Below are 17217 nucleotides of genomic sequence, written 5' to 3'. Positions count from 1 at the left end.
CAGAGTCTCTTTGTATGTATATACGCCCGGTGGTACACAACCCCGTTAACTTTACCAAGGGATTCGGTGAGTTCTCAGTTCCCTTCTCTCGTTCAAGAGTTATACGTCGTCGTTCTCCGTCACCACCACCCCTCTTCTTCGTCGCCGGTGTTACACAGTCACCTTCGAACGTCCTTCCCCCAACCCCCCCCCCCCCCCCCCCCCCCCGGGTCATAGCTCGCCGCTACCCTGCTCGATTCACCGTGAACCTCCTGAGCGTCGAAGGTGTTCTCCGTGTGTTCGCGGGGTTTGCGGGTGTCGTCGCGATCTATATTGGGATATGGATCTGTACCCTCTGTGTACAGGTTCGAAACAACGTCGAGAATTCTCAGACACGCGTACCTGTCATGATTCGCCAACCAATTAACCTGGTACCCAGGGCCGCATCGAGGCCGTCCTCCCGTCCCCCCCCCCCCCCACCCCGAGCCCCTCGTCCGGATTATAATCAGCCAATTTATAGTGGGTGCACTCGTACGCGGGGTGGAAATAGAGGAGGGGGGGGGGGCGGGGTGGGTGGAGGGACGGGGGTGAAAAAGGGGGAGGATAAATGGGGGGGGTGAGGAGGTAGCACGATTTAGATTAAAGGAGAAGGGGGTTCGAAGGGATTTCGAGTGGGACGGTAGTCCCCGTCGCCGTGTCTATCCTACAAAACGGTGGAAGGCGACCGTATTCCGTCGGGGTTTTAGGTCGGGCTTACCTTACTCCGGGACAAAGGAACCACCCGCGAGGATGATCGTAATCGAATTTGATTATCTGGCCCCTTCGTCGGCCCTACTCCTTATTATTACCACCGCTGCTGCGACGTTCGTCCCGACGTCGACTACCTCGCTTCGAAAAAAAAAAAAAAGAAAAAAGAAAAAAAGGTAACTCACCTGGTTCGACGAGAAGAAAAAAAATGACGCCAAAAATTTATCCGCCGAAAAATCGTGACGGTTTTTTTTTTTTTTTTTCTCTTGTCCTCTCATCATGTGGCACGAATTTGTAAAATTGACTCGTTCCACTGCTTCGGATCGCCCATTAAAATCAATGCCGGCGAAGCCATTGATTTGGGGGTCGGGATTTGGAGGCTTAAGAGTTTCTATGGTATCCAATGACTGGGTTGGACGTATGCGCACACCGACGTATACTCGTATTATATGTCTATAGATAGGTATGTATCCGTGGCGCAGAACCCCCTCGGAAGCGAGTGACGGATGGGACTAGGTTAGCCACCTACGTTAAGGTCGTGGGGTTGATGGCGGTTCGGGGTGGTTTAAGGTGGTCGGAGGCTACTTAATATGACCGATAGACGCTGGGCCGACCTATCAAAGTACCCCGCATCTCTATCCCCGGCGTGGTACACCCCGCCACCCACCGTTACCTTCTCCTCTTCCATTTTCCACAATCTCCGAGCCATTTCTATGTATACCGCCACCACCACCACCACCACCACCATCGCCCGCCGTCCCACTTTTAATGCATAGTCAGCCCTCTCCAGATGCTCTCTCTAACGCGATCTACGTAAGGGTTCAAAACTAAGGGTTGAACTTAGCTGCGCCAACTTCACCCTCAACTTCACCCCCCCCCTCGCCGCCATCAATTTCCTGTTAACCCTGTACCTACTGTGCTACGATGACCCCGTAAGAGACCGGTTACCGGACCGCGATGAATCTATGAATAAAAATCATCCCCTATTCGTTTGAATTGAAAAATGACAACGTTGCATACATACATATAATTGCCCCGAAGAATGCTCGAAATTACAATCAGACGAATTTTCTCACAGTTCTCGACGATGCGAACGGGGAAAATTTATCTTCACCTCGTCCGATTTCACATCGCGCGGTACTCGAGCGTTAAGAAAAGTGTTTGGAATAAGTACTTTCGATTTACGGGGGGGGTAGCAGGTATGAAATTGAGAATGGGAACAGCATGGACCACCACCCCGCGTGGTCGAACAATGTGTGTTAATGGTTCTCATCATTCAGGAAAATGACGCTCATCATATTTTCATTAGCGTAACAGTCCGACGGTTTGAAAGAGGGAAGGAGAGAGAGAGAGAGAGAGAGAGAGAGAGAGAGAGAGAGGTCTAGATAGACAGGGATTGCGGAGGGTTGAAAATGACGAAAAATCCATTCGCTTAAATCGCGAGGCAATTTCACTTGATGGTTCATTTGAGTCTGATAAGTTTTTCTGACGGTAAACGGCTGTGCTGCGTCGAATTTTTCTTTTATTTTTTTTTTGAAAAATTTTTTACTCCTCGCGGACCACCTTGGCGCGATCGTTTTCGTTTTTTTTTTTTTTTTTCGTTTTTTTTTTTTATCACAATCGGAAATAAAACGCCGGCCATTCCCGAGGTATATAAACGAACGGAATGAGAAATAAAGGCGTGTCGGTTATTCGACGTGCGCATACACGAACAGGGGTGAAAATCAGCGGCTATTTAGTAGAATTAAATGCTTTGATTAACGCCACCGTCCCACCCTACCCCTCCCCCCCTCCCCCCCACCCACCCCCCGTCGACTGGTTTCAGAAAACCAACCGCGTTAATTAACCGCTCTTTTGTCAATGGTATAACTCGGCAAATTTCATCAATTTCAAACTTCTTCTTTACCCTTACACTGTGATGATTAATCATATTACTACTTTACCTACAACGAATCATGTTGCTGCGCATCGTTAAATTTTCCATACACATTACGGTAACAAAGTAAGCGTAATGAACAAATAATTCAATATAGATTATTGAATAAAAATCAACTACTTCGCGCTACTTCGTACTCGTACATTTTCTGCAAATGTCGCGTCGTCGCACCCTCCTCAAAAACGAACCCCCCCTACGGATCGGCAACGAAAATTAAATTCTTTCGAAAACAAGAAAAATATAGACCAAAAAAAGAAAAAAAACCTGCGGATCGAAATGAAAATTCGATCGAATCACCCGTATATGATACCTGATCGATCTGCTATAAATTGAACCGTGATCGCCACCGCTCGTCCAACTTCGTCTCTGTTTCAGCAACGGAATCTGTATGATACTGTCGAGAATTTTGCGATTGAATTTTTTTCAACTTTCTTTTTTTCCCTCCTTTTGTTTTTTTTTTTTTTTTTCCATAGTTTCAAATCAAGAGTTCAATTCCGTCTCTTTTCAGGCTACATGCACGTGTACATCTACTTTATAACCGTGCCCCCGTAGTTGTACGTCGTTATATGAATGTACGTGTGTGTGTGCGTGAACGTACAGATACACTCGGCTATATATTACACCCGTACGATGGGCTATGAGATATAGGGGGTGGCGATATTTGAAAAGTATTTGGCGAAGCGCTAGGCACCCCGTATCGGTCGTATACTAAACTATATCGATATAGTTGAACGTTGCCGAATTGGCGTATGATACATATATATATATATATATATAAAACTGTACACTATATTACGACAGTGTAATACCGGAACGGAATTGCGGACGTGAGCTTACCGACCGACCGCGTTTGACCCCGAAAAATGAGAAAAAAAAAAGCGAAAGAAAATTTGGAAAAAACGACCGAATAAACTAGGAATACCCCGGGGTGTATACGTAGGGTGAAATAAAATGGCAGGGGGTTATGATAAAATAATTAACGAATTTGAAAATTTGTTCGGATCAGCGGAGATGTGTAAACGAAAAATTTCGCTATTACTTTTTTCTCGCTTCTTCAAAATTGAATGGGTCTGACAAATCGCCTCTACCTCATTCGGAGACACAACGATGTCATAATTCGGCGCTACAATAATAAGCAATTTAAAAACATCGGAGTGCTAAGGTTGTACGAGGTACCGTGTCGCAGTCTGCTAAGGGGGTACGGAATCGGGGGTGAAACAGGGATAACCCGCGAGTGCGTTATATTTATTTTTTTTTCTTCGCTTTGTAATATTTTTTTCGTTTTGTTTTTCCCTTCGGTCTCTATTAGTCCCGTTGGATCTCGCTTTCACTTTTTCTCATCCCTTTCAATTCCTTCTTGGTGGAATTTTCTTCTTTTTTTTTTTTTTTTTCTTTTCACTCCTCGTCGCATTGTCCCTCGTACGCGTATATCTCGCTACTTTTCCCCCCCGTTATTTTTTTATATATTTTTCTCTTTCTTTTTTCTATCCAACGAGGGAGGAGACGCGTACCACCGCGCGACCGGGGGTCCTGGCAAGCGACTATAACCGAGTCTGATTTCCTCTCAGGTTCCTGCGGGCTTCGCAATCCCCCCCCCCCCATTCCCGCTGTGTACGTATAATAGTCGTACTACTTCGCGGGATTGAATTGTTTCAAAGTATGAATTTTAACGCGCGTCGAGTCGAGATTCACCCTTATTTAGTCGGGTGTCTCTATATATACCTGTGTATATATATGTATATATATATCTACATTTCATCTCTCTTTCCTTATTCCATTTTGTGTTATTACTTTCGTTCTCTCTTTTCTTCTTCTTCTTCTTCTTCTTCTTCTTCTACTTTTTTTTTCCCTTCTTATCTTCGAGTACACGAACCGACTTTCCCTACGCACACCGTAACGCGTACTCCGCTCGGTTTTTGCCAAATTATTTTTCATCCTCATTCTACACGGCGACTCGCCGAGAATCTCGCGCGGACTTTTCGTTCGTAGGCAAAAAATTTCATACCCGCGTACATTTACACTTATACACAGGAGGCACCTTTATATACAATATACGTGTAAAAGTTCGCGGTTCGCGACCCCTCCGGAAGCATCGCGTCTCCTCGAACGTCGCGCTACCCAACCCTGGACTCCCAACTTCGGCAACAAGAGCTAAGGGTTGTGATTATTTCTTCAATTATAAAAGAGATCATAATTTCGTCCATCTCTTCTCAGCGAGGAGAGACAGAGACGGCGGAATAACCGTCGGGGGAGAGAGGTAAGAAAAAAGCGGAAGTTTTCGAGCCAATGTTACTTCGTTTTTTTTTTTTTTTTTTTTTTTTTTTTTTTTGTTGTTGTACGGAATTTTCTCAAAAACTGTGTGGATTTTCTTTCGCTTTTGTTATTTTTTTTTGTTATTTTTTTTTGTTTTCATTATTCGTTTCATTTTTATTTTTATCAACGAAAGCTCGCGATCTCTCGTTATTTTTTACGATTCAACCTTTTCGAATTTTTTCTTCACGTTACACCGGAGGGTAAGAAAAAGAGAAAAAAAAAAAACAGAATGAAAAAATTCCAAACTTCGCTCGAGGCATTTTCAAAATGACGTTCCCCGCGTTACGGTACGGATTGTACGTACATTACAGTTTAGTGTAAATATGATACGTACGCGCAAGGGAACGCGCTTTTCTTTCGGCGCTCGAGTATCTACGGTAGGGTTTGACATCGACTTTGAGACTCGGATTACCGAGCATTAAACCCTTCGCGTGGTGAAACGAAAGCGAGTGATTACGTACATACAGACGGCGAAATCTTACCGAATACACGACAGTCGAAATTAAAGTCAAGCCATACAGCTGTGTACGGGAAAATTTTCATCACAAACGACGCAGGTGAAAAAGAAGCTAGCTTTTGAAAATTAATCAATCAATGAGTGAAATAGAACGGTCTAGAACGTTCGAAGGAGTCGGGTGTACCTTACGTCGGAAATTCACCCTTGAGAGAAAAAAAATCGACGACCAGTTGCGCCGAGTAGATTTCTTTTTAGATCCAAACTCGTGGGTGTCGCGTATCAATTTTATTTCCACCACTCTCCCCGTACCTTTTGTCGAGAGGATAAATTGCAATTGTTTTTATCCCGTTTACGTAAGGGGAGTCCGATTTCGTTCGGTGCAAGGAGAGAAGTGAAGGTGTAGGTGGATATAAAGGTGGATGCTGAAGGCGTTTAAAGGAAAGGGGGAGGAGAGCGCAACGAGAAAATAGACTAGGTTTAACCCTTAAGAAATTAGATATCTCTTCTTCCCCCCCCCCTCCCCCCCCCCTTCTCCTTGCCCTTAACGCAAGGTTAAGTTGTTGAGTGTTCGGAGCAGGAGATTAAAGTGCTCCGATGTCGGCGGGGATGGGTAAGAGCAGCCCCCGGGGAATTTTAATGACCGTTTTTTTCCCCCCTTTTTTACTTTTTTTTTTTTTCTCCTTACCGGTTCTTTTCTTTTTCTTTTATTTTATTTATTTTTTGGTCTTCTTCTCGCCCCCTCTTCTTTTTATCTTTTCCTCTTACCCTCTTGCTTTATTATGTTTTTTTTTTTTCGTCTCATTCTTTTTCTTTATTTCTTACTTTACGGATTTCCTTTATGGGAGTAGAATACACCGAGGCGTACAGGTGTAGGTATAATGCCTGGTACCTAGTTAATACACCGGGCGGATATATTAACGTCTCAAAGTTTCTACGGAAGTTGACTAATTTTTTTCAAACTTTTTATTCCGCATTGAAATCTTTCCCGAATATTTGTTCTTCTTTCCTTTTTTTTTTTTTTTTTTTTTCTTTCTCTTATTTCGTTTCGTTAATTTTCGATGAGACGAATGCGTAATCCACTTCCGATCCCGTGACTACGTTGTATCGAAATTAAAAAACCATTTCCGGCTCCCGAGGGAAGAAGATAACTGTCGGTACACATACGTAAGGTATAGCAGTGAGTCTCGGAATTAAGATGGCTGGTCAGAAACTCAGAAACAAACCAAAAAAAAACAAAATAATCTTTGCCCGCTGCGACGCATCGAATTATATTTATTTCTTTCACTCGGTGATCTTCTTCGTCCTCTGTTTTTTTTTATTTCTGACAATGAGCTATAACATCTCTCAGGGCTGTCGGAGAACAACCCGAATTCGCTGACTATGAATACCTCGGAGGGCGCGATACCCAACCCTTCGGTGTGAGAAAAAGAGTGAAAAAAAAAAAAAATCACGCGCTTCTTTTCAGCTTGGCGAGAAGTTTTTTTTTTTTTTTTTTCATTTTCCCTCTTCTTTGTTCTTGACAAACACAGAGACACGCAATATTCGGGGGATGGGGGGAAGGATGTGTCGGTTCGTCTCGAAATAAGAAGAGAAAAACAGATAGAAACAAAATGCGTTTATACGATGGTATTGGGAAATTGACTTGGCGAAGCCCTACTCAATTGACATTCATCTTTACGGTGGTTTCGTACGCGTGTTCGGGGGGGGGGGGGGGGGGGGGGGGGTTTTCTCTTGTTTGGTTTCTCGGCGGAGGGAAGCCAGAGGTGATAGAATTTTCGAATAGAATTCGAAAACGGTTGACAAAACACCCGAAATGGAGCATGAAATCATAAAGCGACTCTATACAAGATTCTTCTAGACGGCGCGTATGGCGGTTCTATTGACTTCTCTGTATAGGCTTTCCACGCACCCGCTATACGGAGTGTGTATATATATATATGTATGTATACGACGTCCCGAATCCTACGGGAGAATATATCCATCCACCCCGTTTTTGCTTCGCTCCGCAGACTGTGGGTATTTTTTTTTTTTTTTTTATTCTTCTTATTTGCTTCTCTTTCATCCTTTCTCCACCGTTTCCCTAGCACCAAATATCCTTTTGTTAAATGCCATAGCATTATCCCCCAATAACCTGAAAAGGTTCAATTTGTGCCGGTTTTGCCCATCGTCTGTATACGTACTATATATGTATAGGATATATGGTGTGCGCGCAATAAGCGTCTTAACCGTGAACGCGCTTAAGAGAAAAAGGAAGGTAGTGAAAAAGGAGAGAAACATTATCCACCCTTTACTACGACAATTTCTACGTTTTTAACCTTCCCGTACCAATTTCCACCAACCCCCGTAAAACCCGAAAAACCAGCTTTCAGCTTGTTGTCTTTCACGCTCTTTTTCACCCCTCCGTTATACGCGGTATAAGGTACCGGCGCGAAAAAGCTCAAAGCTTCCACCGTAACGCGCGACGACCGATAATTTTTAATATCCGAATCTTGAGGGGCTGGATTTGCGAATTTTAGTTTATTATACGCATAGGTGCAGGCTACGTACGTACGTATTATTCTGTCTGTCTCCCAATTTTTTTGTTCCTTTCATTTTTGTTCTTTCAATTCAGTTCTCTTTTTTACTTCTTCTCTGCCTAAATTTTAGCCAGCGGTGAGGTATTATTACAAAGAACGTTAGCCCGGGAACTACAAGTGAAAGCATCGTGAAAATGGAATTTTCGTCAATTTTGAACTGCTTAAAAGGGTTTTCTTGTAGCGCCCTTTTCCCATCCCTCCCCCCACCTTCCTCAAGATTCTGTACATATATACGGAGCGTTGCGTAAGGGGAAATCCTCTGAGAGAGTAAAATTCATGATTGCCAATATCGATATTTATACTCAGGTCGGATCAATTTATGTGTGCACACATCGATCATACGTATAATATTACTCATGGTGAGTTTAAGAGCGCTATGAATTTCGGATGTACGATGTATTTATCGAAGATTGAAATCGAAGAGATGAAACAAAAAAAAAATTGCTGAATACCTCCGTTTGTTTTTTGATTTTTTTTCAGAATGAAAGTAAAAAGGGCGAGGTGAGGAAAGGAGGATGAAAAATGGAGGTAAAATCATCAGTCGCAAGTTCCGATTAAAAGGTAATCTGAGAGGAAAAGTGCGTTGATTTCGCGAGAGAGATGCGAGTCGAGGGTGGAGGGTGGGTCGACGGAGGGAAGGAGGTTTGGCGATTTTTTACAAGGACTCCCGAACATCTCGGACACGGGAATCCCGGAGTGTGGAGGAGTCGGGAAGCGCGCCAGGGAAAAGTCCCTCGAAAAGCTCCTGGGACGGTGAGGAGGGTAGACGAAACTCCGCGACCGCGGCGGGAGCACAGGAGAGAAAGAAGAAGAACAAGAAGAAGAACAAGAAGAAGAAGAAGAAGAAGAAAAAGAAGAAGATGGAGGGTGAATTTAATTTGGCCCAAAAAAGCAGTGCTTTAATTAGTAATTAATTGGTACATAAATTAGGCGCGAATTTTCACCCCGCGTCAAACTTTTATTTTTTTTTTTTTCTTCGCCCGATTGTTTTTCGCTTTCTTTTTTTTTCTCTCCACTTCTACTCCAACTTCTTTTCCCTTTCTCGCTGCATAGCTATACGCTCCGCTACAACTATTTTAGTAATTTAACTTTGTCGCCCAACTTCCGGACCGTTTTCGCGCGTAGTTGATGTATAATGTACACGTATATATATATATATATACAAGTATATGGGTATTCGGAGGGTGAAAATTGATAAGGTTACGCGACGTAGGGTAAGTTAATCGTAGGGAAAGAGTGGGGTAAAAAGCCAAAAAAATATGAAAATGGGAAAACGATCGGGAAAAAAAAATTAATTTTCTCCACGCAAACGTACGAACCACTGCGATGCGATGATATACACGGACAGAAGAAGCTTGAAAGCTCATCCGACGAATGTTCTCGTATTTCGGTTTTCAAAAAAACCGAAAGCTATTTCATTCGAAGCGACGTTGAGTAACCGTACGGTATTCGGTAAAAGAAAGTGAATTTAAGTGTACATATACCGTTACCTACGTTTCGTATATATGTAAGAAATAATTTATAGAGGGGGTGAGCGCTTTTTTTGATGGTTATAAATTTAATTGACGGTAATAATGGAAAGGATTCAAATATTTGTAAAAGCTTTTCTCTCGCTCCGGTAGATACACGAACCGGGTAATCCGGGTTCAGAATATTCATCAAAGCGATTCTCCGGACCCGCGAGCTCCCGGCACTGCGGGGCTGGCGAATTCTCATTTTCAAAACCTTTTTGAAATTCACTGCGGGTTAGAAAACGCAGGACGAAATTGGGCGCGAAGAGCCGCGGGGACTGTTTAAACCGAATCACAAAGTAATAAAAATTACATGAAAAGAAATAAAAAGAATATCATATACATATACAACAACGGACAAGCATGAAAACCGTTGGCTCGACCGTTGTTCAAATAAACGTCTTCAAATTTTCATTAACATCTGAATTACAAAATCGAGGGGACGCCGAAAAAAATAGATAGCAAAAAGGAACCACATATTGTTCGCTAAATCGTGGAACAGCCTTAGGTATTTGAATTGTATACGAAATTTTCATTCGCAAAAAAATTCTTCTGCCAACCCCTTAATTCGAGCGAATTTCTTCGGGGAAACCAGTCGAATTGTTTCGGATCAAAGCACCGAGTTCATCGGATTTCTTATACGCGAGCCACACGTTTACTCGCTAATTTGTCGAATGTAAAAATCGGCGTACAATACGACACTCGACCGTCTACAGTATGCGTATTCATCGTAATTCGACGTCGAGTGTAAATTATATTACCGTGCGTTTCAGCAGCAGCAATCATCATCTGTGATAAAAGCTCGGCCTCGACGTGTACTCGAGGAAAGAATTACTATAATGTAATAAAAGTCGGGCTGGTTGCGGATCGTAATAACTGGCGGTTATATTATACTTAACGAGAAACACAATACACGTATACGTCCTAATTCTCTTTGGAAGAGAAATAAAAAGATTTTTAAACGAGCCAAGAAACAATTTTTCTCCCCCGTGTTTAATACCGTCTGAAAACATTCTTACACTCGTCGTACATATATTTATGTCTCTCTATAATATGAATCTATAAAGATACCGAAGGAAAGAAAAAAAAAAAAAAAGAGAGAAGACGATATAAAAGGTGGCTTCGGTTTGAGAGATGCTTGACGTTTTATGCGAATATTAAAAAATATTATTATCATCGTAATAATTTTCCTTTTTTTTTTTTTTTTTTTTTCTCTTCTTGTTTTCTCATTTTTATTATTTTGTATAGTTTACGAGGATTGCAAGAAATATAAGCAATGAGTGAGGGAGAGAAGCAAGACGGAGAGAAAAAAAATAAACGAAAAATTTAAGCACGAGCGTATCGCCGCATCGGCTAACGATTATTACGCGGCAAGTGTCGTTTTTATTTCATCTCTTTTAATACGCGAATTAGGTACCCCGTTTCATGGCAGATGGTTTCAGCAGCCACCCGTTAAAACAACGGTGAGTTGTATACGACCCCCCCGTTAAATCATTAAACCGAAATACAAATAATAATAATGACAATAATGACGACCAAGTATAACGAAGGTAAAAAATATTACACGAAATCATCATCCACTTGGATTTAATATTCTCTTAATCTTATTAATATTTTTATACCTGTATCGTCTATAAAATAATCCGAAGAGCGGCTGTGTAAGTAATAAAAAAGCGATTATTTTACCCACTTAAATAGATGTATATGTATTATGACCCCGTGTACAGATATACCCCAACGTGTACACCTATATACATATTAAATTCTTGCAATTATATTTTCTTTTTCTTTATTCTTTTAATTCGATTATATTATAAATTTGTTGAACACGTACGGAAGTTGCATTACACGGTACACGGAGAAATACGCGCGCGCGCGTCTCTCTGTGTGTAAGTGTACACCGACGGATACAGGTGTACGTGGAAAACACGGCGGTTTATACGTAGCCTAGCCGCGGGGTTGTATTCTTCTGATCTTCGGAAACGTGATTGGAATTAATTGGAAACCGTGGAAAACAAGCAATTCCATGTTTTATGTGTACCGTGTAGATATATACGTGGGGTTGTATATTGTGCATCGACACCGAACGCCCGGTTCACTCTCTTTCCAACCCCCGGCCGTCCTGATCATTTTTTATTTTTATTTTTATTTTTATTTTTTTTTTTTCTATCTCTTCGCTCTTTACTTTCCATCGGCAACAACCCCTTCGAACTGCAACCCCCGCAAACCCCGCAACGGCCGGCGTGCAGGGCCCTACGGTGAGCGTAGGTATGAATTCTACACACGACCGCCGAGTGAAAGAGAGGGGAGGGGAGAAAAGTGGAGAGAAATCGTTCCCGCAAACCGGTGTGTATGAGTTTCAATTTACGTTTTGGTCGCTTAATGGTCCGAATGGGACGAGCGCGAATGGAGAACGCTGCGTTATCGCCAGATATATATATATATATATATAGTGGAGGGAAGTGGAAACCAGAGAGAGAGAGAGAGAGAGAGAAAGTGGGGGGTGGCAGTCCGCAGAAAAACTCCAATCAATCGCTTTCATCGCCCGCGTTCGGAAAATATTGGAAAATTCGAAAAATGGGGGAAAAGAAAAAGAACCGATTTTCAGTAACGAATAATAATACTTTTACGAGGATATTATATTTTTTTCAACTTTTGTGTCGCTGATACCATGGACGTATCTTTTTTTTTTTTTTTTTTTATTTTATTTTATTCGTTTATTTATTTATTTATTTATTTTTTTTAAATGAGCGACGGGTAGGTATATTTTCGCTGCCGTTGGAAATCCGTGAATTCCCTTCCCTTTCAAGATTTATGAGGCAGTTGAGCAAAATGGGCGTATACTTCGCTTTAAACATCAGCCACACGTAACATAAATACTGTAAAGTGTAATTGTAAGTTTCCGTAATTTTCTTGTTACATAATACAAGTGAGAAGCAGTAACCACCAACAACGACCGCGACGACGACGACGACGACGACGAAGTTAAGCTAAGGGAACAGACCACTTAGGCTTCATATAAATTTAATTCGAAGCTCTAAGTAATCAGAAATTGGGTCGGTGGAAAGAGGGGCAGGAAGAAAGTGGTATATACATATAACACGCCGCAAGGGTAGTTGAAACATTTAAATGCATGTACCTAGACATAAGGTAGTAGTCATCCCCTAATTCTTAATGCAACGGTGCTACCGTAGCGCACAACCATTTTCTGTTACCACCCCCCCACCCCCCCCCCCCCCCCACCCCCTTCTTCATCCAGCTGCTCGCCACCCTTTAAATTTCAACCAAGCCCAGCTTTCCGGGTCCCAAAATATGTAAATCTACCTCTCCTCTCATCTTATCTCATCGGGAACTATTAACTCGTCGCTCATATGTTTTATTCAGTTCTCATTTTCGGTGCCCGGCCGTTTTTGAGTTTTGACTTTTCCAAAACTGAAAAACTCACGACAGCGCCGTGATATATTTTTGTGAAATGATTTCGAAAAATAACTATACAGCCAGAACAAACATTCTTTGCATTGAAAAAATGGGGAGAGATTTTTTTACCTATTTTTTTTCCTATTTCTCCTATTTTTTTCCATTTTTTCTTTTTTTTTTTTGCAAACAGGCTTTCGAACAAAGCGGTGTAGCATAAATAATGGTTCGTACATTGAGTGAGTGCGGAGAGTGAGTGCAGATTGAGATGAATAATCGCTCTACGTGCGACCGATTTAGCAAAATGGTTCGGTTGTAAAAACTCGAAAAAAAAAAAAAAAAAATGCTCAAAAAACGGTATGAAAAAATAAACGAAACAGAGAAATGTACGCGAAGGTGAATACACCAAACGCACCGGACAATAAAATCGATCACTCGATATAAAGTCACCACCCTTTGTCCATCGGGTAACCGCTAATTTCGTAACCGAATTTCGAGGGGTGGAAATCAATCGTAATTATATACGTATATATTTGCGCACGATCGGATAGTCGAATTCGAAAAATCGAGCAGAAGAATCGAAGCAAAAATAGAAAATAGTATTTTCGTACAACGCGTTGAGAATATCATTAATTCTAGAACAATTTATCGATATATTTTTGTACGCTCAGTCGAATAAATCGCCAGAGTCATCAATTTATTCAATAATAAAAGACTCGTTTCATTTGTTCTTTTATTTTCTATTAATAATAATTGTTAATGACGTTCGAATATTTCTCCGAACGCAATATAATTATACTACGTCGAACATGGAACAAACCTTGTGCTTCGCGATTTATTTTATTAAACAATTGTTTGCACAGGGAGCAAATACATGCGCGCTTTATTAAACCCCGACAGTATGTATATAATACGTTTCGCTGCAGACTGTACGCGTTGTACATACGTATATATCGTGCATGTATGCAATGTAGTAGATATACGTATAGGTACGCTATACGCGGAATATGGGAAATGATGGGAGCGGTTTCATCTGCGTTTAGAATCAACTTTACAACGAACAATAAATTGAAAAATTCGAGCGCTACGGGGTGATACCCGGTCTGCTAAAAATAAGTTCGATAAGGGTCAATAGGTGAGGGTGTACGTATACAAATTTTCCACAACTCCGACTGTGAGCCAAGCACGTACGTCGAATTATCGTGATAAAATTCAGATTGTGCATTTTATTTATTTTACCAATATGAACGCGTACGTATGTGTACTCGATTCCTTTTTTTTTCTTTTTTTTTTTTCCATTTCTCCCTACCTACCTACCTACCAATAACCAATTATTATTCCTCACGAAATTATTTGGAAAAAAAAAATTCGACGACGAAATTGGGAAGATTGTTTATCGTTCGTTTTTGCGAACGGAGACAATGATAATTTTGCGTCACGTTTACGGTAATAACATCGATTCAAAGACGAGACAAATGTTGACGGTGATTGAAAACTCACGTTCGTGAACGACGAGTTGAGCTTCGGCGGAAACGGCGTCACCCACTCCATTTTCGGCAACGCATTCGTACGTGGCGTCGTCCCTTACGTCTCGGACAGGTTCGATTCTCATGAAAGCACCGCCGGGATAAGATTGAACCAGGTAACGAGGTTGGGACTCTGAAAGGAGAGAGAATAATTAACGGATATTCGTTAGGTAACAAGCGTGTGTACGAAGAATTCAACTTGGAAACGATTGAAAGATGAATTTCAAAAAAGAGGGGAAACCTATTTTCAAAAATCTGAGGATCTCGTGTGACCAGTTAGCATTTATTTGCGGGAAGTAAGAAATGGAAATTCGCCAAACGATCCGGTAGGGAAAAATTAAATTTGTATCGTAATCATTTTCAAAGTTTATACCTGTAAGAAGTTTCAATTACGCAGATGCGCTTAGGCAAACGTCCTGAGAAGATGAAAGAGTAATAAAAGCTAAGAGACAATACTACGCGGAGCGAACGACGTTGCGCGTTGCGTACGTCGTATGAAACTGTTCCAACTGGTAGTAAATTACTTGAGAGGCGTCGGCGTCGCGACGCTGACTTTTCCCTCTGCTCTCTTTCTCCTTTTATATTACCTAGGTGGGGAAGGTACTTACCCAGTCCGCTTGTCAACGCTTCTATTTACCATACATACGGGTACACGTATGTACCCGTATGTATGTGTGTACGTAGGTACAGGTATCGGTCGTTACTTTCAGACAACGATAAATATTTTCCTATTGCCGATTCGGTACGTAGCACCACAATCGTTAATTGTATCGGTATTCTAATAACTGTTCGACGATATTCCATGAATATTTCAATGACCATGATCCAATTGAAGATCATCCGCTCATTATTATTCATCCGTTTGATTGGATTCATTCAAGAAATTGAGAGAGAAAAAAAAAAGGGAAAACGGACGAAAAAGTTTTTGAACTCCTCTCCATTCCTAGGTTTTCCAGTTGTGACGTGGTAACGAAATTAACGGCGATCGAATACTCACGTGTCAATTTTTTGCCATTTTTTCGCCACTGTATTTGGGGTTGAGGATCTCCACGTGCGTCGCAATAAAATGAGGCGATTCCACCGGCTTTAACCTGTTGCGATATCGGCCTCCTCAGAATCTCCGGTGGATCTGAGAACAGAAATGGAAAAAACGAAAAAAATTCTATTAATTTGTAATTCCACAACAGGCGCGGTGCGAAGATTCGATTCTATTCAGTTTCGAGTGCAGGTGTATATCGTCTAAGGGGTAGAAAAATATCGGCGATATAAATTAGATGCGCATGAGTAACGTGAAACTGGAGGGGGATGACGCGCACAAATATTGGGAGAACTTTGCTGAGGCGATGGCGATGACGATGACGATGACGATGATGATGATGATAAAACAGAATACGGCGGTGATGGGATCAGATACGGCGATCGTGTATGAAAATCACGTACAGAATACACGACGTGTCGGATAAAATAGAAAAATCTCAATTCGATACTGTCCATTTATAGAGTACAAAGTAAATGTAATCAGCGTATAGAAATAGATGTACTTTCTATATATGGTCTCCCATTATCGACCTTTTCATTTTTTTCTCTCCTTGTTCGATCGACTTTTAATCGGAAACTTTTAATCGGAAGGATATCGTAGCGTTGTGATGTTGAAAAAGGATTTTTCAAAAAATAGGCACATGAGAAGTTAATTAAATAATTTCCGTGTACTCAGAATGATGAAAATGAGAATTTTCAATCATCTTTATTAAGTACGTAATTAATTAATTCCACATACATCGCACGGAAAATATAATTAGAGAATTGTCGGAATAAAATTACGTGTGTCACTCAAAGGATCAAACCAATCGTATGTAATTTTAATTTAAAGTGTGTTTTTTTTTTTTCTATTTTCCATTTTCTTTCATTCTTTACGTACTCGTGGCTGAAGAAGATATATACGTTGCTGTACAGCGAGATGAACGGGATGGGTTTTATTAAAAATAAAATAAATAAATAAAATAAAAGAACGGTAGGAAAAAAAAAATTAGTAATAGGAGGATACGTGCGTAATTTTATCTCTCGAGTGAAAATAATTCCGATGCCTGCAGGTTGTGAAACGAGGGGGTTTTAAGTACTCGAGAAAATTACTCGGTGCCGCGCACTCAAGGTGGATTGGGTTAGGTCGGGTCAGGTCAAAGGGGTGAGTCTAGGGGGTGTGAGAGGAGGTGAAAAAAAAGAGAGAGAGAGAGAGAGAGAGGGGAGGGGGAGGGGGAGGGGGAAGAGTCGAAGGGGTAGCGAGGGGTGGGGCGGTAGTTATTTCAGATTATTGGCATTGCACGATTCGTCCATAAATTTTAACCATATAGAATATTTATTTGTAATAATACGTCAAGTGCACCTGCCGCCGTTGGAACGACGGTGTAAGATATAAATATAGAATAATAATAATTTACGATCAAACATCGAAAAGAATGGAAGAAAAAGACCGTACGTTCGTTCGTGGAAACGTGATATGAAAATGACGTCATTTCGAAAGTTCGACTTTTAGGGACTAACGGACTCTCACCCTGCTTTTCTCACTTGAAAGAAATGAAAAAAGAAAAAAAAAAAAAAGAAGAAGAAAGAAAGCAATTCTCGTTCGATTTTATTCGTTCCCTCAAGTCGTCCAAAATTTCCCCCGACCTACCCGCGAAGATCTTATAACTAATAATGTAATTAAAACTCGGGTTTTCGCGTTACGCGTCGGAGCGAAGAAATAAGATGACGATCGATTCGT

General features: G+C 41.3%; 1 protein-coding gene across 6 annotated transcripts in view; it reads right to left on the bottom strand.

Moving 5' to 3' along the window:
• Positions 1 to 17217, bottom strand: part of LOC105686941 (tyrosine-protein phosphatase Lar) — a 332804-nt gene that overhangs the window by 64313 nt on the left and 251274 nt on the right. For all 6 annotated transcript variants that reach the window (XM_048658459.1, XM_020852863.2, XM_048658461.1 and 3 more), the window contains 2 exons: positions 15457 to 15588; positions 14434 to 14592 (listed from right to left, as the gene is read on the bottom strand). In XM_048658459.1, coding sequence (XP_048514416.1) covers positions 14434 to 14592; positions 15457 to 15588 — 291 coding nt within the window. The remainder of the gene's footprint in view (positions 1 to 14433; positions 14593 to 15456; positions 15589 to 17217) is intronic.

This window comes from Athalia rosae, chromosome 7 (assembly GCF_917208135.1).
Source record: "Athalia rosae chromosome 7, iyAthRosa1.1, whole genome shotgun sequence".
Taxonomy (NCBI): Eukaryota; Metazoa; Arthropoda; class Insecta; order Hymenoptera; family Athaliidae; genus Athalia; species Athalia rosae.
Note: the sequence above shows the minus strand (reverse complement) of the source record. Positions and strands in the feature narration are given on the sequence as shown.